Source organism: Lithobates pipiens, unplaced genomic scaffold (genome assembly GCF_037356315.1).
Source record: "Lithobates pipiens isolate NorthernLeopardFrog02 unplaced genomic scaffold, aLitPip1_a1.2 Scaffold_16, whole genome shotgun sequence".
Lineage (NCBI taxonomy): Eukaryota > Metazoa > Chordata > Amphibia > Anura > Ranidae > Lithobates > Lithobates pipiens.
The window spans coordinates 320,649,354-320,671,857 of record NW_027507748.1 but is presented as its reverse complement, the minus strand read 5'-3'; the positions used below and the strand labels follow the sequence as shown (position 1 = coordinate 320,671,857).

The 22,504-nt window shown below is 44.9% G+C and overlaps 1 protein-coding gene across 3 annotated transcripts in view; it reads left to right on the top strand.

Annotated features, from left to right (window-relative positions):
- The first annotated feature begins 11,719 nt into the window (after positions 1 to 11,719).
- The window catches only part of MAP7D1 (MAP7 domain containing 1), a 153,617-nt gene continuing 142,832 nt past the window's right edge, over positions 11,720 to 22,504 (top strand). For 2 of the 3 annotated variants that reach the window (XM_077481703.1, XM_077481701.1), the window contains exons 1-2: positions 11,720 to 12,511; positions 14,652 to 14,809. In XM_077481703.1, coding sequence (XP_077337829.1) covers positions 14,659 to 14,809 — 151 coding nt within the window. In that variant the 5' untranslated portion in view covers positions 11,720 to 12,511; positions 14,652 to 14,658. The remainder of the gene's footprint in view (positions 12,512 to 14,651; positions 14,810 to 22,504) is intronic. The other variant, XM_077481702.1, reaches the window with a different exon arrangement.

Sequence of the window (22,504 nt, the reverse complement as noted above, 5' to 3'; positions counted from 1 at the left end):
ACAGGGTCTCTTTGACTTGCTTCATATGACTATAAGCTAGAGGTGTTTGCCTCCCTGACCTCTTATGGTTGCTTTGACCTGTGATATTTATGTGTGATAATAAAAGTGTGAAGTCAGAAGGAAGAAAGCAGCAAGGACTTTGCTCGCTGACATCACCTCCAAGCAGTTTGTTTGTTTTTGTCTGGGTAGCGTCTACATTCTCATGACTACGTGAAATAATTGTGTAGTCTTGTGAGAAACTACAACAGACTCAAACTTTGCCCCAAGGCTGAGTAATGCTGAATGAGAGAATCAATATCACAACTAGAAAATCCAGATGGATAAAAGTTACAGTTACTGTATTATCTTGGAGATGTGCAATTGATGGACAAGAAGAAAGGCAATCTCAGAAGGTTCTAGGGTTGCCACCTTTTCTTCAAGTCAAACCCGAACACTTCAGCATCGCACAGCAATTGTTTTTTATAGAATGCATAGATAAACTATGCATAAATGTTGCTATTAAATAACATTTCTAATCATATGACGTTAATCATATGATTAGAAATGTTAGAAATATTACATCAGCATCCACAGAGTTCCCCCTTTACATCAGAGTCCACAGAGTTCCCTCTTTACATCAGAGTTCACAGAGTTCCCCTTTACATCCTAGTCCACAGAGTTTGCCCTTTACATCATAGTCCACAGAGTTCCCCCTTTACATCGTGGTCCACAGAGTTCCCCCTTTACATCGTGGTCCACAGAGTTCCCCCTTTACATCGTGGTCCACAGAGTTCCCCCTTTACATCGTGGTCCACAGAGTTCCCCCTTTACATCGTGGTCCACAGAGTTCCCCCTTTACATCGTGGTCCACAGAGTTCCCCCTTTACATCTGAACTTGCAGAGTTCCCTTTCACTGTAAGGGGGAACTCTGCAGACTAAAAATGCACTGATTACTGTGTAAATGTCATTGGCAGGGAAGGGGTTAAACACTAGGGGGCGATCAAGGGGTTAAGTGTGTTCTAACTGTAGGGGGATGGGCTCACTAGAACATGACATAGATCACTGCTTCCGATCACTGGGAGCAGTAGATCCCTGTAATGTTGCTAGGCAGAACAGGGAAATGCCTTGTTTACAAAGGCATCTCCTCGTTCTGCCCCTCTGTGTCACATTCGCAGGCCACTGGCGGACTTTGAGCCCACAGGCACATCCCCTCGGTGCGCAGCGGGCATGCACCACTGGCTGGCGATGACACAGCGATGTACGGGTACGTTGTTTTGCGAGTGGTTAATAAACACACACTAACCTGTCCCATGGTCTAGCGATGCAGCCGCCCGAAGCCTTCTCCTTCCTGCGGTGCCAGCATTGCAAGTGTGGGTACCCGGCTACAGCCGGGTGGGCACTGTGCATCCTGAATGACTGGGCAATCTTCTGTCAAAACTAGGTACCCACTCCTCGCTCCAAAAAAATACATGCCAATTGTGGCATGTCAGGGGTTCAGAAGCCCTTAAAGCTTTTGGGTGGAACTTTGCTTTAAGGGAATACAACTAGGGGAAACATAAGACATATCCCCTTTTCACCACCTGTCAAACACCTCTGAAAAGCAATCCACCATAAAATCACTTTTCAGCACTGCTGCATGTGTAAACTTAGCCTTACAAAGGGTAACAGAACCATAGGCATACTGAACACCCTTTTAATCATTCAGTACACGCATTCACTTGTATTGCCATGTGCAACTATCCTGTATAGACTCTACATAATGAGCACGGAATGCTAAAAACTGCCCAGCATGCAATGACATCGTCTACAGCACAATACACCCTACACAAATAAAGTTTATTACTGCATGTAATTGGTATAACAGCAAATGAAAGCAACTTAAAATGATAATTACAGGTATTAAGCATGAAGTGCATAAAACATGATGAAAGTACAATTACAGCATTTAAAATGGTAGCAGACCCAATGGGGTTGATTTATGAAAAGTAAATAAGCTGTTCATTTTGTAAGGGAATTTTCACATAGCTTAGTTAATGTGGTAATAATCCACTTCGCAGAGCATTTCCAATCTCGCGCAAGGAAAATAAAAGAAACATTTTTTTTTTTGCTTACACTTGATTGAATGATGGAAGCCAGCAGAACCTCATCTCATTTACCAAGCTAAAAAAAATAAAGTGAACAGCCTATTTGCCTTTACTAAATCAAACTTGATGTGTCAAAAGTCTTGGAAGGGCTGCTACTTACAGAAAGGACAGATTAACAACTTTTGCTGTACTGCTGAAATACCCATATAAAGTGTATCTAAACCAAAAAAACAAACGTAACATATTGCAGCTTACTGGTCCGTAGGTGTGGTGGCTGCATTTGTTTTCTTTCCTTTATTTTCACCTGGTGATCCCACCAGTAATACACTTCCATTGCAGTGCATACTAGTACATTATGGCTTAAATCTGCATGGGGACACATTATTTTATATCAACCATGAGACTTTACTACCGCTTTAACCCCCCTGACGGTATTCCCGAGTCTGGCTCGGGGTGGATTTTTCATACCAAAAGCGGTATCCCCGAGTCAGACTCGGGATAGCGTCGCTGGATCCAGGAGGAGGTTTACTTACCTTCTCCTTCGGATCCAGCGTTGTCTCCCCGCTGTACGAGCGAGCCGTGTCTCGCTCGATGCATTACATCACCGATCTCCGTGCCCTGCGATCGTTGCGACGCACGGGCACGGAGATCGGCGCCAAATTCAAAAAGTGAAACAAACAGTATACATACAGTATAATGTAATCTTACAGATTACATTGCTGTATGTAAATATTTCACATCCCCGTTGTCCCTAGTGGTCTGCCCAGTGTCCTGCATGCAGTTTTATATAATAAAAACTGTTCTTTATGCCTGGAAACTGGAGATTGCCCATAGCAACCAAAACTGTCACTGTACATCAAAAATGATTTTAGACCAGCTAGAAAACAGCGATAATAAATTAGAATCACTCGCAGAATTGAGCGATAGTGATTTGTGGGGAGATCCGTCATCAAATACTGAAAAGTAATGACAGTGACAATTCTGCAACTGAGCAAATTTCAGTGTTTTTGATTTGATTACATTATTGAATAATTTTTATTATTGTTATATTATTATTTGGTACAATTATTTATAATTATTTATTATATTATAATTTATGATTTAATTTTTCAAACTTTATCATACCCGGGATGTCTGCTAGACTCTGGTTTGGACAGATTTAAGAGAGTTATTCCTAAGAATTACAGGACTACAATATAAAACGCCAAATTTTCATGCAAAATAATGGTACCGCTTTTAGCACCTAAAATCCGAAATAATCATACCGCCAGGGAGGTTAACATGCTTTCAGCAGTTACAGAAACAGATTTTGTTTCCTTTTGGGATGGAGGCTTTACATAAATGAATAAAAGCTGACCATTGTTAGCACCCTTGTCAGTGTTAAATGGTTTGTCTCTCTAATGACCCTCTAATTGCCACCTGTACTTGAAAGCTTGGTCTGTTAAAGTGATAGTAAACCACGAAAAAAATGCAATAAAAAATCTTCTCCCTGCAAATGAATGTCCTAATGTGCTCGTATGCATCGCAGGCTTACTTGAAAACAAAGCCCTCCAACGGCGGGCTGACGGGGCTTCCATCTTCATCCGGTCTTTCTTCTAGGTTTCAGGACAGCTGCCGTTTGACTGGCCGAGTCGTGATAAGTCATAACTCTCTCTATGGACAGTGCGCCAACCATTGAGAGCACAGTGGGCATGCGCCAGTGACATCACCAGCACTGTTGAAGTAAACATCTCCTAAGCTATGCACATTTAGGAGATATTTGCTGTACCTACAGGTAAGCCTTAACCACTTAGTGCTCGCGCTATAGCCAAAAGATGGCTACAGCGCGGACGTTAACTGCCTGGAGGGCATCTCTGGACGTCCTCCTGTTCACTTCGCCTCTGCGCTCCGCCACGGGCACGTACAGTAAAACACACACACAGTAAAACACACACACAGTGAAACCCACACCCAGTAAAACACACACACACACACACACACACACACAGAAACACACACACACAAATGCCCACCTGTCCCCAGTGCCACCTATCGGTGCCATCTGTCCCCGGTCCCCAGTGCCACCTGTCCCCAGTGCCCCATATCAATGCCACCTATCAGTGTCATCTGTCCCCAGTACCACCTGTCCCCAGTGCCACCTATCAGCGCCACATGCCACCTGTCCCCAGTGCCACGTGTCCCCAGTGCCACATGTCAGTGTCACGTGTCATCAGTGCCATGTATCAGTGCCACGTATCAGTGCCATCTGTCATCAGTGCCACGTATTAGTGCCATTGGTCATCAGTGCCACATAGTGCCATCTGTCATCAGTGTCACGTGCCATCCCTGCATGTTGGGCCTCTCTAAGTAGCCAAGCTGTGAAAAAGTCCCACACACATGGTATTGTAATACTCAGGAGGAGTAGCAGAATGTATTTTGGGGTGTCATTTGTGGTATACACATGCCATGTGAGAGAAATAACTTATTACAATGACAATTTTGTGGGGGAAAAAATAAAAAATAAAAAAAATCTTCATTTTGAAAAACATTGTGGGAAAAAATGACAACACCAAAAACCTCACCATGCCTCTTACTAAATACATTGGAATGTCTATTTTCCAAAATGGTGTCATTTGGGGGGTATTTGTACTTTCCTGGCTTGTTCGGGTCGCAAGAATTGAGAGTACATCAGATGTGATACAAATAATATCCACTAATTTGGGTTATTTTTTACCAAAGATATGTAGCAGTATAAATTGTAGCCAAAACTCATGAAAAAAAAATAATTTGTAAAATTTTATCACAGAAACAAAGAAAAATGCGTTGTCTTTTTTCATTTATAGCGCAAAAAATAAAAAACCCAGAGCTGATCAAATACCACCAAATGAAAGCTCTATTTGTATGAAAAAAAGGACAAAAAATTAATTTGTACAGTGTTACATGATTGAGTAATTGTCATTCAAAGTGTGAGAGCACCGTAAGCTGAAAATTGGTCTGGGCAGGAGGGGGGTTTAAGTGCTCAGTAGGCAAGTGGTTAAATAGGTTAACCTGTAGGTATAAATAAGGAAAAAAAAAGCCTTTACTACCACTTTAACCACTTGCTGCCCGCCCACCATCAAATGACAGCGGCACATTGCAGCACTCATTCTGGGTGGACGTCATGATGGCACACGCGAGTGGATGCTCCTGCGCTCCCGCTGTTGCACCGTGTTACTAGGACATGGCACAATCCAGATCTCTGAAAAGAGCCACTGATGCAGCTCTTTAATCATGTGATCAGCTGCGTCCAATCACAGCCGGTCACATGTAAACAAGGAAGTGCCGGTAATCGGCTCTCCTAGCTTCACACTAAAAGAGTGTGTGGCGAGGAGAGCCGAATAGTGGCATTTTCTCTCAGGGGACAGTGAGAGATGTAATCAGGGCACTGATTACATTAGAGCACCACCAGTGCCAGCAACCCATGCTAACCAGTGCCAGCTGCTAGTGCCAACCAATGCCAGCTGCTAGTGCCAACCAATGCCAGCAATCAATGCCCACCAGTGCCAATAATCAGTGCCCACCACAGCCAGAAATCAGTGCCCATTAGTGATGCCAGTCAGTGCTGGCTTTCAGTACCGCCTATCAGTGATGCACATCAATTCCCACCAGTAAAGCCCATCAGTGCTCATCAGTGCCACCCATTAATGCCACCCATCAGTGCTGCTTATCCATGCCGCCTATCAGTGCCCACCAGTTACGGCTATCAGGGCCTGTCAGTGCCACCTATCAATGCCCACCAGTGCCACTCATCAGTGCTGCCTATCAGTGTTCATCAGTGCCACCTATCAGTGCCCATAAGTGCAGAATATTAGTGCCTCCTCATCAGTGCCCATAAGTGCCACCTCATAAGTGCCTGTCAGTGCCGCCTCATCAGCGCACATTAGTGAAGGAGAAAAATTACTTATTTACAAAATGTACTCACAGAAACTGAGAAAAACTTTTTTTTTTCAACATTTTCTGTCTTTTTTTTATTAATTTTTTTAGGAAAAAAATAAAAATCCCAGCAGTGATTAAATACCACCAAAAGAATGCTCTATTTGTGTGAAGAAAATTATTAAAATTTCACATGGTTACAGTGTAGCATGACCGCACCATTGTCATTCAAAGTGCGACAGCGCTGAAAAATGGCCTGGGCAGGAAGGGGGTGAAAGTGCCTGGTAGATAAGTGGTTAAAGAAAGTTGAAAAATAACAGACTTAATCTGGCCATACACATATAGATTTTGACAGCTGGTAAAGTCGGCTGTCCAAATACAATAGCCCCAGCTTGAGATTCATCCACTCACTCTGTGTAGCGTGGATGGAGGAACCCATTTGATATTTTTCAGGTTAGGCTTCAGGCTGACTCCGCCACAGTTTACGTGCGTCAGACATTTTTTCTATATAACATTCACATCAGTCCCTGCCCTCAAGGAGCTTACGATCTATGGTTCCTAACTCCATTCATACCTACACATACCAGGCTTTATTTAGACAGGATCCAAAAAACCTAGCCACATGAGCGTTTCAGGAAACCAATACAGGCCCAGGGAGAATGTGGCAAGTGCCTTGGTTGGAATTTGAACCAATGCCGCTAGTACTGCTGGCGGAAGTGATAACCACCACACCACTGTGCTACCCCAAAAAGTGTTTGACTGTATCCATGTAATCCTTGCCTATGTTCCTGTTTAGTCTGGTACCATGGCCACTGCCCCAGATTTCCTGTTTCAGGTTGACTCATTTCTCTTGCAGCACCCTTTGGAGCCACCCTTTAATGCAGGGACTAGAGGTTTCTCCCTACACGGTGTACATCAATAGAAAGACACAGCCCTGTGTAGTGATGGACAAACTTCCGACGGGATGTTTCACGAACGCGGCCAAAATTTGCGAACCTCAAAGTTCTCGGCAGGCCCCATTGACTTTAATGGCAGGCGAACCTTAAAAACCTACAGGTCACATTTTCAGCCACAAAATACTTACTAGCTGTGCACACATAGTCCACAACATGGACACTGACATAACAAAAGTATTGAGTGAATCTGGGATCGACAACAACAAGCATTCTTTTTTTATCTGTGAAATTTTGACAATTCAGGAGAGCATGAAGGCCATGGAGGAGAGGAAAGGTCAGGGCAGGCTATGAAGGTGGTGCAGGAGATGATCATCCGAACCATGATAGAGAGCACTGACACCAGCACAGTGATAGAGAGCACTGACACCAGCACCGTGATAGAGAGCACTGACACCAGCACCATGATAGAGAGCACTGACATGGGGAGTAGGTTAGTGATGTAACTAGGGGCAGAGTTATGGATGACTTTGTAAATTATTGTTAGTACTTTGAATTTTATTCGTTGGGTGAGTGGAAGCCAGTGCAGGGATTGGCAGAGAGGGGTGGAGGACACTGAATGGCTGGTAAGGTGGATGAGTCTGGCAGTGGCATTCATTATGGACTGGAGGGGGGATAGCCTATGTAAAGGTAACCCAACGAGGAGGGAGTTGCAGTAGTCGAGGCGAGAGATGACCAGTGAGTGAATTAGAAGCTTGGTGGTGTCATTAGTTAAAAAGGGGCGTATTCTGGAAATGTTGCGGAGGCTAAGGCGGCATGATTTGGACAAGGCTTGTATATTATTATATTGTGTAACCAGTTCCTGCCTGGCTGTTAATCTACTATAGGCAGATATCTGCTCATATGGCATCCTCCTGGTCATGTTGCTTGTGCATGCCCCAGCCAAACATCATAATTATTAAGTACCCAGGTGGACTCTTACATTAAAAACGTGTATAATAAACAGAGAACAGAATCAGCATTACACATTACGTCACCTCTCGTGACTTCATCTGGGGGATGTACCCAGATTACGTCACGAGAGGTATCTGCAGCCACTTCCAGCGTAGATTCTGCAGAAGGTACGCCCCTTTCTGCAGAATATACGCCCCTTTCCGAAGGTCCCCCGCTGCCTGCTGGGAAACACACGGATCCCAGAGACAGCGTGGACCATCCTTATTGCGCAGCGCGACTCGCGCATGCACAGTAGGGAACTGGAAATGATTCCCATATCCAAGATGGCGGCGGCAGCACCCGAGAGACGATCGAGAGATCGGCTTCGGGTGCCGACATCGCAGGCGCGCTGGGCGGGTAAGTGTCATTATTTTAAAAGTCAGCAGCTGCAGTATTTGTAGCTGCTGGCTTTTAAAAATAAAAAAAACGGCGGACTCCCGCTTTAAGCATTAAGAAGCAATTTGTGGAATATGGACATTTATATGTGTTTTTGGCCACCCAACATTACATATATTGGATCTATCACTCTGTGAACCCAGCAGAAGCTTATTATATTCACTAATATTATTATTACTTAGAGGACTATTTGGTCTCAATTTACATTTTTGTGTTAGGCCCGGTTCACACTGCGGGCGATGCGAGGCGACACCGACTTGCCTCGCCGCGACCTGCCGCGACCTCAGCGGCGACTTGCAAATGACTTCTGTATAGAAGTCAATGCAAGTCGCCCCGAGGTCGCCCAAAAGTAGTACAGGAACCTTTTTTCTGAGTCGGAGCGACTCGAGACGCTCCTCTCAGAACGGTTCCATTGTACAGAACGGGGGCGACTTGTCAGATCGCGGCGAGGCAAGTCGTGTCGCCTCGCATCGCCCGCAGTGTGAACCGCCCCCCTTAATTTCATGTGCTTTAGGAATATTTTGGACACTTTATTGCACTTTTGCGCTTATATATTCACATTTAGTGTTTGACTCCACTTGGAGATATAGATATTTTTTTCAGATATTTTTCATATGTTTGGTATTCATAGTGTTTTTATAGTGATTTTTATTTTGCGAAAGATCACTTTATATAGATTTTATGTGTTTTGGTGTGTTGTGATACACTTTTAGGTTTTGCTGCATTATATATATCTTATATATATTTATCACTTGATTTCTGTCACTAGCCACATTTATTAGTTACTCTTAGTAGCGCGAGGGACACTTTTTTAACCACTTGCTTACTGGGCACTTAAACCCCCCTCCTGCCCAGACCAATTTTCAGCCTTCAGCGCTGATGCACTTTGAATGACAATTGCGCGGCCATATAACACTGTACCCAAATGAAATTTTTATCATTTTTTTCCCACAAATAGAGCTTTCTTTTGGTGGTATTTAATTACAGCTCGGAGTTTTATTTTTTGCTAAACAAACAAAAAAAGATGCAAAATAAAAAAAATCATGTTTAATAGTTTGTTATAACATTTTGCAAACAGGTCATTTTTCTCCTTCATTGAAATGCGCGGCTGAGGCGGCACTGATAGGCTGCACTGGTGGGCACTGATAGGCACAGTTAAGGCGGCACTAATAGGCACAGATAAGGTGGCACCGATAGGCACAGATAAGGCAGTACTGATGGGCACAGATAAGGTGGCACTGATGGGCAAAGATGGGCACAGATAAGATGGCACTGATGGGTGGCACGGATAGGTGGTACTAAGGGGCACTGATAGGTACCACTGATAGATGGGACTGATGGGCACTGATAGGTGGCTCTGATAGGTGGCACTGCTGGGCACTGGTAGATGACACTGATGGGCACGGATATGTGGCACTGGGGTGCAGCACTGTTGTTGAGGCAGATTGTGGGCACTGATGGGTGGCACTGATGGGGGGGCACTTTTTTTATTATTTGGGTGGCACTGGCAGGGAGCAGGTGGGCACTGATAAGCTGGCCGTGATCGGGACTGATGTCTCGATCACGGCCGCCGGTGATAGGCTTTTTTTTTTTCTCCTCGCACTGTCAGCGCGAGGAGGAAAAATAGCCGATTACCAGCTCTGTTGTGTCACATGATCAGCTGTCATTGGCTGACAGCTGATCACGTGGTAAGGGGTCGGAGTCTCATAGACTCGCTGATCACAGACCGCGCCGCGCGCGCCCCTCAGGGGGCGCGCAGGCCGCTCATGCAAGGGACAACATCAATAGACGTAGTCCCGGCAAAGCAGGTCCAGGCTGTAGCCATCATTCGGCTATAGCGTGGATCTCAAGCGGTTCATTTTAAACTCAGCCTCTTTACAATGTGATCAGATGGGTCCAATCACAGCTGCTCCCATGTAAACTGCTCCCATGTAATCTGCATTTCCTTTCTTCGGCACTGTCATTGTGTGAGGAAAGGAAAGCTGGTGGCAGGATACGTGGACACTGATCAGAGCAATTGATTATCAGTGCCCTGATTATCAGTGCAGCCTATCAGTGCCACCTCCTCAGTGGCCATCAGTGCAGCCTCATCAGTGCCCATCAATGCTGTCTCGTCATTGGCCATCAGTGCAGCCTCATTGATGCCGCTTCATTAGTGACATCAGAGCAGCCTCATTAATGCCGCTTTATTAGTGACCATCAGTGAAGCCTCGTCAGTGGCCATCAGTGCAGCCTCATCAGTGCCACCTCATTAGTGCCACTTTATTTGTGACCATCAGTGCAGCCTTGTCAGTAGCCATCAGTGCAGCCTCGTTAGTGCCCATTAGTGCCGCTTCATTAGTGACCATCAGTGCAGCCTCATTAGTGCCACTTCATTAGTGACCATTAGTGCAGCCTCGTCAGTGGGCATCAGTGCAGCCTTGTCAGTGGCCATCAGTGCCCCCTTGTCAGTGGCCATCAGTGCCCCCTTGTCAGTGGCCATCAGTGCCCCCTTGTCAGTGGCCATCAGTGCAGCCTCATCAGTGGCCATCAGTGCAGCCTCATCAGTGGCCATCAGTGCAGCCTTGTCAGTGACCATCAGTGCAGCCTTGTCAGTGGCCATCAGAGTAGCCTCATCAGCTCCATTACTTATTTGAAAATTTAAAGGGGAGTTCCACCTAAAAATTGAACTTCCGCTTTTCGTCTCCCCCCCCCCCCCCCGTGCCATATTTGGCAGCTTTCATGGGGAGGGGGGAGCAGACATCTGTCTAATACAGGTATTTTGCTCTCACTTCTGGGCATAGATACCCGAGCCACTTGCGGGTCTGGCGCCTTCTCCGTCCCCTCTGCTGTCTGGGAGACACACAGGTGCCCGAAGACAGCAGGGACCAGTGGGATCGCGTATCGCGAGTCCCTCTTATGCGCCCGAAGATGGCGGTGGCAGCACCCAAAACCCGATGGACAGATCGGCTTCCGGTGCCCTGGGACAGGAGAATGTCTTTATTTTAAAAGTCAGCAGCTGCAGTATTTGTAAAAATTAAAAAAATGGCGGAGCTCCCCTTTAACTTTTTTTTTTTTTTTTTCAAAAATGGTCTTTTTTCATTTGTTTAGCAAAAAATAAAATACCCTGTGATGATTTAATACCACCAAAAGCAAGCTCTGTCTCAAAAAAATGATAAAAATGTCATAGGAGTACATGAGTGCAATGGTCATTGAAAATACGATAGCGCTGAAAGCTAAAAATTGGCTTGGACAGGAAGGGGGAGAACGTGCCCTGTAGCCGTAGGCTAGTGGTTAAAGTGTATTAAGCTAAAAAAAAAAAGAAACCCACTGTGGGTAATAATAGTTGTTTAAGATGGTGAAGTGACCACTGTAATCGGAGAACACACTACCGCCATCCGCGGGGTCACTTCAGCTCCTGTGTGTGGCAGTGATGAGCAGCGCTGTGACGTCACCGCGCTCTTCCTCCCGGCTGGCCATAGGCAATGCTGGGAGCGGGATGATGCGGGCGCAGTGAGTACACGGGCTGTGTGCATCCCCTTTGCCTGGATCCTCCGCACTGGGCTGGGTGTGTGGAGCCAGACTGAATGAGTCACCATCTGTGCTTCCCAATTCTGAAAGAATGCAACTTTCCTTAGATAGTCTCAACACGCTGACAGCACCAACCAATCTCCGGAAAAGGGGGGGCCGTACATCTCAGCGCCCACCTCTTCATTTCATAAACTAAACTGGAACTTAGAGCGGCGTGTGATGTGAGAATAGCGGTCGTCAGCTGGGCTGGGCTTCTGAACTGTAGTCCTGAGGGGAAAAAGCAGCTTTAATGTTATGTAGGAGGGCAGTGGTTCCCCCCCCTCTCCGGCGCACTTGGTACGCTCCTATGTTAGAGGTTACACAGTGTCTGTACAATAGCCTTTCCATCAGCTGCTCTCCTCCTATCTGTGCTCAGGGATTGGGAAGTTGTGATCCATCGTTGGGGGGGGTGGGGGAAGAGGCACCCCAACAAAGGAGCAGGGAGATCTCCCCAGACCCTGGCTTTATCTGTGTGTGTGCTGGGAGGGGACTGGACAAGATTCTTCCCTCCCTGGTGGTGATGAAGCCTTTCTTCCACAACTGTTAATCGGATCCTGTTGCCTTTAGGAATGAGACTGCATCAATCTCAGCCCTGATCCTGGAAAAAAAACAAACAAACAGAACCAGAGGAGCTAGCACTCTAAGACAACCGATCCCTAGTTGTGTTTCCACTTGAGGACATGGACAAGCAGACTGGGGAGACCACACCAGAGGAACACACAGCAGGTAAAGCTCCTTATCAATAAAGATCCTCAGCTATGCTAGGAGTGCTGGAGTTTGGGAAGTGAGAAGCAATCGGTGCAGAGTGATTATGGTTACTTGTTAGATTTCAGCATTGATGGGTGCTTAGAGTTTGGCTGATCATGCATGGTGACCATCACTTGTGCATCTTGATGAGATTGTGCAGAGCTATGGCATATGCCAGCCCACTCCCTCCGCAGCCTGGGTGAGGTCACCGCTAGAGAATAGTCTACAGCCTGGCTGCTTCTAGCTCTGTGCCCCCTAATGACGCTGCAGATTCCTCTACTGGACACTAAAATACATGCTCTCTTCTTCCCCCTTTAAGCATACAATGCTCCAGATAGTCATCATGGAGGAAGACTACACAATAGACTGATTCAGGCGGAGGGGGGCCACCGTCCCTCTTTCCCCCTCCTCGCAACCAACAGGCTTTGAAAGAAGATATACTTTGTGTGTCTCACCCTGTAGCTGCTACAGGATTTGAATTTCAATTCCCAGATGTCTCAAAGACAGGGATTTTTCTTCTTCCAACTTAAAAAATACTTTGTCTAGTCCAGCCATTCTTAACCAGAGTCCTGTTGGCTGCTAGGGGTTCCTCCAGAGGTTGGTAGGTTAACCAGAGTCCTGTTGGCTGCTAGGGGTTCCTCCAGAGGTTGGTAGGTTAACCAGAGTCCTGTTGGCTGCTAGGGGTTCCTCCAGAGGTTGGTAGGTTAACCAGAGTCCTGTTGGCTGCTAGGGGTTCCTCCAGAGGTTGGAAGGTTAACCAGAGTCCTGTTGGCTGCTAGGGGTTCCTCCAGAGGTTGGTAGGTTAACCAGAGTCCTGTTGGCTGCTAGGGGTTCCTCCAGAGGTTGGTAGGTTAACCAGAGTCCTGTTGGCTGCTAGGGGTTCCTCCAGAGGTTGGTAGGTTAACCAGAGTCCTGTTGGCTGCTAGGGGTTCCTCCAGAGGTTGGTAGGTTAACCAGAGTCCTGTTGGCTGCTAGGGGTTCCTCCAGAGGTTGGTAGGTTAACCAGAGTCCTGTTGGCTGCTAGGGGTTCCTCCAGAGGTTGGTAGGTTAACCAGAGTCCTGTTGGCTGCTAGGGGTTCCTCCAGAGGTTGGTAGGTTAACCAGAGTCCTGTTGGCTGCTAGGGGTTCCTCCAGAGGTTGGTAGGTTAACCAGAGTCCCGTTGGCTGCTAGGGGTTCCTCCAGAGGTTGGTAGGTTAACCAGAGTCCCGTTGGCTGCTAGGGGTTCCTCCAGAGGTTGGTAGGTTAACCAGAGTCTTGTTAACTGCTAGGGGTTCCTCCAGAGGTTGGTAGGGGGCTCCTTAAAGAGGAGCTCCAGCCCCACCCCCCCTTAAGAAAATAAATAAGTCAGCAGCTATAAATACTGTAGTTGCAGACTTGTAATATAAGGATACAAGCCTGTCCGGGGTTCCAGCAATGTCCTCACCCAAACCGATTCTTCAGTCGGCTTTGGGTGCAGGTGCCCCTGTTTTAAGGGGAACCGACAATGATGCCTTGCAGCTTCATAGCTGGTTTCTTACTGCACATGCATGAGCCACACCGTGATTGTGAATGGTCCCACAGTCTGAGACCTGTGATGTGTCTGAGAAGGTGGCAGGGGAAGGAGGTGCGCAAACTCCAGGCTGAGATCGTCACAGCGCATCTGACCGGAAGTGGGAGTGGGTACCTTTTTTAAAATCCAGGTATTCGCTCCCCCCCCCCCCCAAAAAAGGGCCACATGTGGGGGAGGATGCCAGCAAGCAGAACTTTCTCTTTTGGGTCAAGTTCCACTTTAGGCTGGCTGACCTCCCTTTTGATGGTCCATGCATAGTTCCAATGTTGATTGACCTCCCTTTTGATGGTCCATGCATAGTTCCAATGTTGATTGACCTCCCTTTTGATGGTGCATGCATAGTTCCAATGCCGATTGACCTCCCTTTTGATGGTGCATGCATAGTTCTTGAGTCAGTGCTGATTGACCTCCTTTTTGATGGTGCATGCATAATTCCAGAGCCAATGCTGGTTAACCTCTTCTTTGATGATGCCTGCAAAGTTCTGGAACCAATGCCATGTCAGTTATTTTTTTATTAGTCTGTAAGGGTGGCATTTTAACCACTAATGTAAGTGGCATTTTCTTCACAGACCTCCAATGAATTGCAGGCATTCCATGAGACCTAACATTTATTTCAAGGGTTCTTTTGGAACAGTAGTTCCCAACCCCAGTCCTCAAGTATTCCTCAACAGGTCACGTTTTTCAGGGTTTCCTTCGCCTTGCACAAGTGCTGAAAATCAGTGGCTTGGTATGTATGACCGCTAATTTATCTAAGGGATATCCCCTTTTTATTATGACTAAGGCACTAAGGTTGGGGTAGAAACTCCTCCAATTTTTTTTATATGATGAATACTTTTATGTCTTGATGGATATTGAATAAAGCTTGAACCATTTTATCATCAGTCAAGTTGGTGTCGGATTTCCTAGTTTATTCAATTTCCAAAACATTACCGGTTGGGGGTACATGTGGATGAACGTTGGGAACCACTGCCTTTGGGTAAAAAAGGTTTACGAAAGGCTGGTCTAGTCTATCAGTTTAAACAAATCCTCCTACACATGTCTGTATCTCTCTATCTGCAGTCTTCTCTTCTCTACATCTAAATTTTTAAAGCTTGTCTGAGAGTTCAGAAAAAGGACGGAGAGCTGAAATTACACACTGCAGTGCTCAGTGAGGAGAGCTCTGAAAGCTGATTGGAGGGAAGAGACAGACCCCTTCCACACAGCACAGAGGAACAAAGCTAAGGCTGTCATTCAGCTGGAGGTCCCTCCCCTGTCACCATTTTTCTCTTGGTGTCAGGAAAACTTGTCTGAAGGGATTCATGCTGATAGCAGAGGAATGAAGCAGCAGATAAAAGTGGAACTTAGTGCTACCAATTGAGATACATGCACTCTATAGAAGGATATGCTTTTCTCATATTTCATGTCAAAGAATATTCATTTTAGACATGTAAAGTGATGTTAGCACTCCAAGCCTGCATGAAACTCCCCTGAAAACTCCAGTTCTATGGAGAAAATGAATTATCACAGTAGATAAAAAGGATGTTGTATTTCAGAATGTCATAGTTGCGTAACCAGAGTCAATGCTAAATATACTCATAGACATGTGATTGCTGGTTCCTGTGGATTTTCAGAATCCACTGACATCTCCTTCAAGGGGAAAAGGCTATTGTCTTGGTTGGAATTTGTTGGCCTTTGTTGCACAAGGTAATAGAGAGGTCGGGGGTGTCAATGCATTACATGACATGGCATATGAGAATTGGTAATATTTGCCGATCGTCTTTTGGCTGTGGTCATGCCTAAAGAAGACCAAATACCAAGAATTCCAGCACTCGGTGATAATTATATAGTGTATGTAACTGGAACAATTGTTGCAGATGAAGTAGGTGAAGAATGAATAAATAGGCGATTGGTCAGGCTCGGAAACGTTAGGATGATGTTACAAGGTATGGTATGTCTTGGCACATGTCCAAAACCTTATTACTGTCTGTGGTCACCAAAAGCACTGTTGTGTTTTGCTTGTTTTTGTTTACCCAGCTTAAGCAGACATTACATCCGTATTTTCCATACCTTTTCATTAGGACCAACCAGCAATGCATATTTTGCTGGTAATGTCACATATATTCACAGGTGAAGTGACCTCATGTCTCAGCAATTTGGTTTAGTTACTTGTGTGGATATCTATAAAATATGAGTTGTTGGTGAAACTTGAGGACAGCTTTGGGAAACGCTATTCTACACCATGGGAACTGTACGATAACTGTGTCGGTGAAGGTTCTCATTTATCCAGGTCATGGTATATCTAGCAATAGTCACATTTACCTGGACTTGTTCTGTACGGTTGAAGACGTTTCCTGGTTTCTCCACGCTGCTTTTTCCGTTTTTTTTATGAGTGACAGGAAACAAAAAAATAAAGGGGGGGGCTTCCCATGTGGATAACATGCTGACATGTTTTCCTGACACTCATTAGAACTGAAGAAGTTGCTTGGTCAAGCCACAAAATGTCTTCAACATTGCAGAACAAGTACGGCTGATGTGACTACTAATAGGTGTAGATTTACTACAACAGCCAGACTTTCATTTCAATAGAGGAAAGAGACACCGGACTCTAGAGATCACATCTTACAGCCCCTTTACAAGCCAATACTTTCACATTTTTGCTCCCTACAACCCCCTTTAAAATTACTTGTTGCTAAATGCAGTATATTTCTCTCCAACATTATAAAGCATTGGAGGAAAAAAAAGTATATAAAAAAGAGTAAAACAGCCCATAGATGAGTAATTTTTCATTCAACCAGTGGATTGAACGAAAAAAAAAAAGTTACCCCCCCCCCCCACTCAATGTGGATGGGGAAATCCTCACTGCTGAGCCTTTGTATTCTGACAGCAAAAGTCTTCACTGATCAGCGCTGCCAGCTATAGCCTGCGGTGCTGATCTAGCAAGGAAAACCTGACAGAGTGGTTATACCAACATTGACTGGTAGATTGACTCTGTACAACCAAAGTGCCTGCTGAACCTTCCAAATTTCAATCAATGTATGACTGTCTTAAGACCTAAACCAAACCAGAAGCCAGTCTAAAGAGTATTTTCTTCATTGGCTTGAGTAAACATTAAAACACAGACTACTATCTTCAAAGGCCACACAATATATGCCATAGGGCACCAGTGATTGGCACTTCTTTCTCTGGTGACAAGATATTTTGGATTTTTCCTTTCTCTAGGTCTAGATGGTAGTGGCCACTAGACAAACGGGTGAATTTCCAATAGCTGAGACACAGATAGCAATAAATACTTTAATCCCTTGCCATTCTATTGAAAAGGAAAAAAGTTTTGCATTTATATACAATATAAGCTGCCCCAGTTAAACGTTTTGCTCTTGTGGTTCAGAACATATAGTATGCCCGGTGATCCAAATGAAACTTGCAGTGCCGCTCTAAGCTGAGACAGAGATCTCCCTGCCAGTTGCAGTGAAGGGAGCTGGCATCCGTGTACCATTTAGGGATGAAAGCGCAGAAAGACCACTGCTCGCCAACCCAGTGTATTAGCATGTAGATGAATGTGACCAAGCCCCGGTGAGTGGAACAGCGCTGGCTGAGGCCACATTCATCTATAAACTATGCCCAATTATACTAATTTATTTGGATTTTGGTTGTGACAAATGGTTGAATTTTCAAGTATATGGATACCATGTGCCCCATTATTTAAAAAATGTAATGCTAACCCACCTCTTTCCAACACTGTGTTTCCTCAGGGGCTGATGTTTAAAGGTGGCTTAAAGTTTTACAGTAGCTATAGAAAGATTAGAGTAATATCTTTTTAGTTTCATCCTTATCTGGAGTTACGATTCCACTAATGTGTCTGCCACGCTGTTTTTGAGGAAACAAATTGTTGCTGGCATCAGCACAAACAACCTTTCTTTGCTGGGCTTTATTCAGTGAATTGCATGGATGTCCTTTTCATCAAGTGTTTGTTTGTTAAAGGCCAAAGTTGAAGCCAAACTATTCTGCCTGTAAAATTCTCTTGGCAAAATGGAAGATGCACTTATTTTTAACCTAGATGCTTAATTTTTTATTCTTAAATAGGACTGTTCATCTAAGACGATTGAAATATATTTTCTGTGTGATTGGGTACTAGTTATTTTCTGTTGTGCCATCTACAACCTGCCAAAATGATATGTTCAGAGCCACAACCTTTTACCCGATTCTTCTGGAAGATGGGCAAAATGGTGTTTACCTTATTGACCTGATCTAAGCAAGTGGATGGCTCCTTGACAGATGCAAATAAGTTTGAGACCCCTTTCACACAGGCGCCACTTGCTCAGGGAGGGATCTCTCTAATGAGCAGGCGGATGACAGGTCCGTGTCTGCTCCGCTATGCAGAGCAGACACTGTCCTCTCCTCCACTATGGGGCAATTTGATGGAAACGGGCCACCTGTCCGTTTCCATCAAATCCACCCGATGGATGGGGAATAGGACCACCATCCGTCTGTGTTGGGTGAACAGGATAGGGTGGTGGTGGACGTTAGTGTACATTTGTGTGCTGACATTCGCCGCTCCATAGAATAGACTGTGGGGTCTGATCAGGTCAACCTGAGATACTGACAGGCTGACCTGATTGGACAGACTATGTGAAAAGGGCCTTAAAGCGGAGTGCCATCCAAAAGTGGAACTTCTGCTTTAAGGACTCCTAACCCCCTGACATGGCACATTTGGCATGTCATTTTTTTTTTGGGGGGGGGGGGGGGGGGGTGGGTACCTAATTTTTTGACAGGAACCCAGTTCCCACTTGTGCGGCCTAGGCAACTCCTCCTCTCCCCTCCCTCCAATTGCTCGGCCATTCAGGACGTGCAGTGCGAATCGTACCTGGCTGTGAAGCCGCAAGCTGTCACAGCCGGATGCCCACAATAGTGAGGTGGGGGAAAGAACTGAGGGTTTGCACGGCCGCATCACTGGACCATGGGACAGGTGAGTGTGTGTTTATTAAAAGTCAGCAGCTACACTTTTTGTAGCTGCTGACTTTTAATAAACAGAAAAATTAGTGGAACTCCGCTTTAAGTCCTCATGCACACAGGATGTCTTTACAGCTGCTTTTATCAGCGTTGGACCTTTTTTTAAGCTGCAAAAAAAAAGACTCTCCATGTTATTCTATGTGTCCATACACACACACAAGTGCTGTAAGTGGCATAGGCGTTTTCAAGCTGTAAAAAAAACTCAGGGCCAGCGCGTTCTGAGGTTCAGCGTTAGAGCTGTAAAAGCTGCTAAACGCGGCTTAACGCTGGTTCCCTATGATAGCCCATTGATTTGAATAGAAGTCACACCACAAGTTGGATCATAATGATCCGACTTTTGGTGCGGCTTGTGCACCGAGGATCTTGAAGGGGAACCCTCGCCAAAATTTAAAAAAAATATGTTGATGAGGATAAGGGCCTCTTCCAGACAACCCTGGCCGGTGGTTTTTGGGGTCTGTGAGCGGGGGGCTTATCTTCTCCCTCTGTTCTTGCGATGTTCTCACGGCGCTTTCTCCTGCTGTAATGCTGGGTCCACCGTGTGCCATTACTTATATAGCCATTGGGCGGGGCCACCTGGTGACATCATCCAGAGGCCATGGCCCTTGTGATGTCACCGCCTCATCATGTCCCAGGCAGTGATGTCACAAGGGTAGGGGCCTCCGAATGACCTCTCCAGATGGCCCCCTGGCTATATAAGTAATGGCACAATGCATACTAGCACACTATGACATTGCCTTGCAAGTTTACAAAAAAGCGTTTTAGTAGCTCTTTACAGAGAACACAAGTTACTTTCTCAGAACGATTTAACTTGACATGGTAACCAACATTTAAAAATATCTGTTGTGCCACAGTTACATGCCGTGTTTGCGTTTAGAATCGTTTACATTGAAAATAGTCAAAAATGTTTCTCCATTAAAGACGTCTGTAAACAAAGTTTGGCTAATTTTCCCAATTTACCATTAATTTAGGAATTTTCTGATTCTTGCACAGTTGCAGTGTCTCCTTGAGAAGCATTAATAGCTTACTGATGCTTTTATCTGTTGCTCACAATTGATCTTAATGCTACATGTACTTTTCGGGAGGAAGATAGATTTTTGTAATTACTACAGTGAGACTTTAGTGGAACAAGGTACGTGCTTAAAGGGGATGTAAAGGTTTGTGTTTTTTTACCTTAAGGCATCCTATGGGCCACACTGTGCAAAACAAGCTGCACAGTGGAGGGAAGTACAACATAAAAAAATCAAACCTATACAACCCCTTTAATTTAGGAGCTCATCAACAAAACCTCTTTATGTGGAAGATATCCTTTTCAGTCTTTATAACTCCTTCGATTTCACCAGTGTTATGGTTGCTGTGGTCTGTTTTATGTAATAGTCTGTGCTACTTAATCCCTTGAATGTGGTTCTTTATGCTGAGCAATATAATCAACTATATTATATCTTTTATCTTACTTTATGTTGCCTATTGTGTATCAAGATTGCTCTTGCTCTGTCTCTAAGGTATCCAGGATAATTGTTTTCAAAAACATTTTAATTAAGCGGCACTATAGTAGAATAAACATAGTTGTATTCTTTGACATCTTTTCCTTATTCATAATTTCATTCATCGCAGTAATAACCTGACAATTTATGAGTGGACATGTCAACTTGTTCCATTGACTTTGAGAACAAATGGCAGACAACAGAGTTTGTGAAGGCAAAAAAAAATTCTGGAAAAAAAAATAATATATATAAATAAATTGTAAATTTGCTGTCCCCTCAAAATAACTCCACACACAGCCATTAATGTCGAAACCGCTGGCAACAAAAGTGAGCACACTTCTATGTGAAACCTTCTAAATTGGGCCCAAAGTGTCAATATTTTGTGTGGCCACCATTATTTTCCAGCACTGCCTTAACCCTCTTGGACATGGAGTTCACCAGAGCTTCCCAGATTGCCACTGGAGTCCTCTTCCACTCCTGTTAGAGATCTTGCACTCCTCCACCTTCTGTTTGAGGATGCCCCACAGATGCTCTATAAGGTAATAGCATGGAGACAGGCTTGGCCAATCCATTACCCTCAGCTTCTTTAGCAAGGCAGTGGTCATCTTGGAGGTGTGTTTGGGGTTGTTATCATGTTGAAATACAGCCCTGCAGGACAGTCTTCAAAGGGAGCGGATCATGCTCTGCTTCAGTATGTCACAGTACATGTTGGCATTCATGGTTCCCTCAATGAGCTGTAGCTCCCCAGTGCTGGCAGTACTCATGCAGCCTCAGACCTTGACTGTAGGCAAGACACGCTTATTTTTCTACTCCTCACCTGGTTGCTGCCACACACGCTTGACACCATCTAAACCAAATAAAAGTATCTTGGTCTCAGCAGACCACAGGACATGGTTCCAGTAATCCATCTTTTAGTCTGCTTGTCTTCAGCAAACTTTTTGCGGGCTTTCTTGTGCATCATCTTTAGAAGAGGCTTCCTTCTGGGAGGACAGCAATGCAGACCAATTTGATGCAGTGTGTGGCGTATGGTCTGAGCACTGACAAGCTGACTCACCACCACTTCAACCTCTGCAGCAATACTGGCAGCACTCATACATTTGTTTCCCAAAGACAACCTCTGGATATGATGCTGAGCACGTGCACTCAACTTCTTTGGTCAACCATGGCAAGGCCTGTTCTGAGTGGAACCTGTCCTGTTAAACCACTGTATGGTATTGGCCACCATGCTGCAGCTCAGTTCGAGGGTCTTGGCAATCTTCTTATAGCCTAGGTCAGTGATGGCGAACCTTGGCACCCCAGATGTTTTGGAACTGCATTTCCCATGATGCTCTACTACACTGTAGAGTGGATAAGCATCATGGGAAATGTAGTTCCAAAACATCTGGGGTGCCAAGGTTCGCCATCACTGGCCTAGGTCATCTTTATGTAGAGCAACAATTCTTTTCTTCAGATCCTCAGAGAGTTCTTTGCCATGAGGTGCCATGTTGAACTTCCAGTGACCAGTATGAGAGAGTGAGAGTGATAACACTAAATTAAACACATCTGCTCCCCATTCACACCTGAGACCTTGTAACACTAACGAGTCACATGACACGGGGGAGGGAAAATGGCTAATTGGGCCCAATTTGAAAATTTTCACTTAGGGATGTACTCTTGATGCCTGCGGTTTAGACATTAATGGCTGTGTGTGGAGTTATTTTGAGGGGACAGAAACTTTACACTGTTGTACAAGCTGTACACTCACTATTTTACATTGTAGCAAAGTGTAATTTGTTCAGTTTTGTCGCATGAAAACCTACAATAAAATATTTATGAAAATGTGAGGGGTGTACTCACGTTTGTGAGAAACTGTGTGTGTATATTATATATATTGTGTGTGTGTGTGTGTGTGTGTGTGTGTGTGTATGTATATATTTTGAGTTACATTTTATAATTATGATTTTATTTTATTTTTT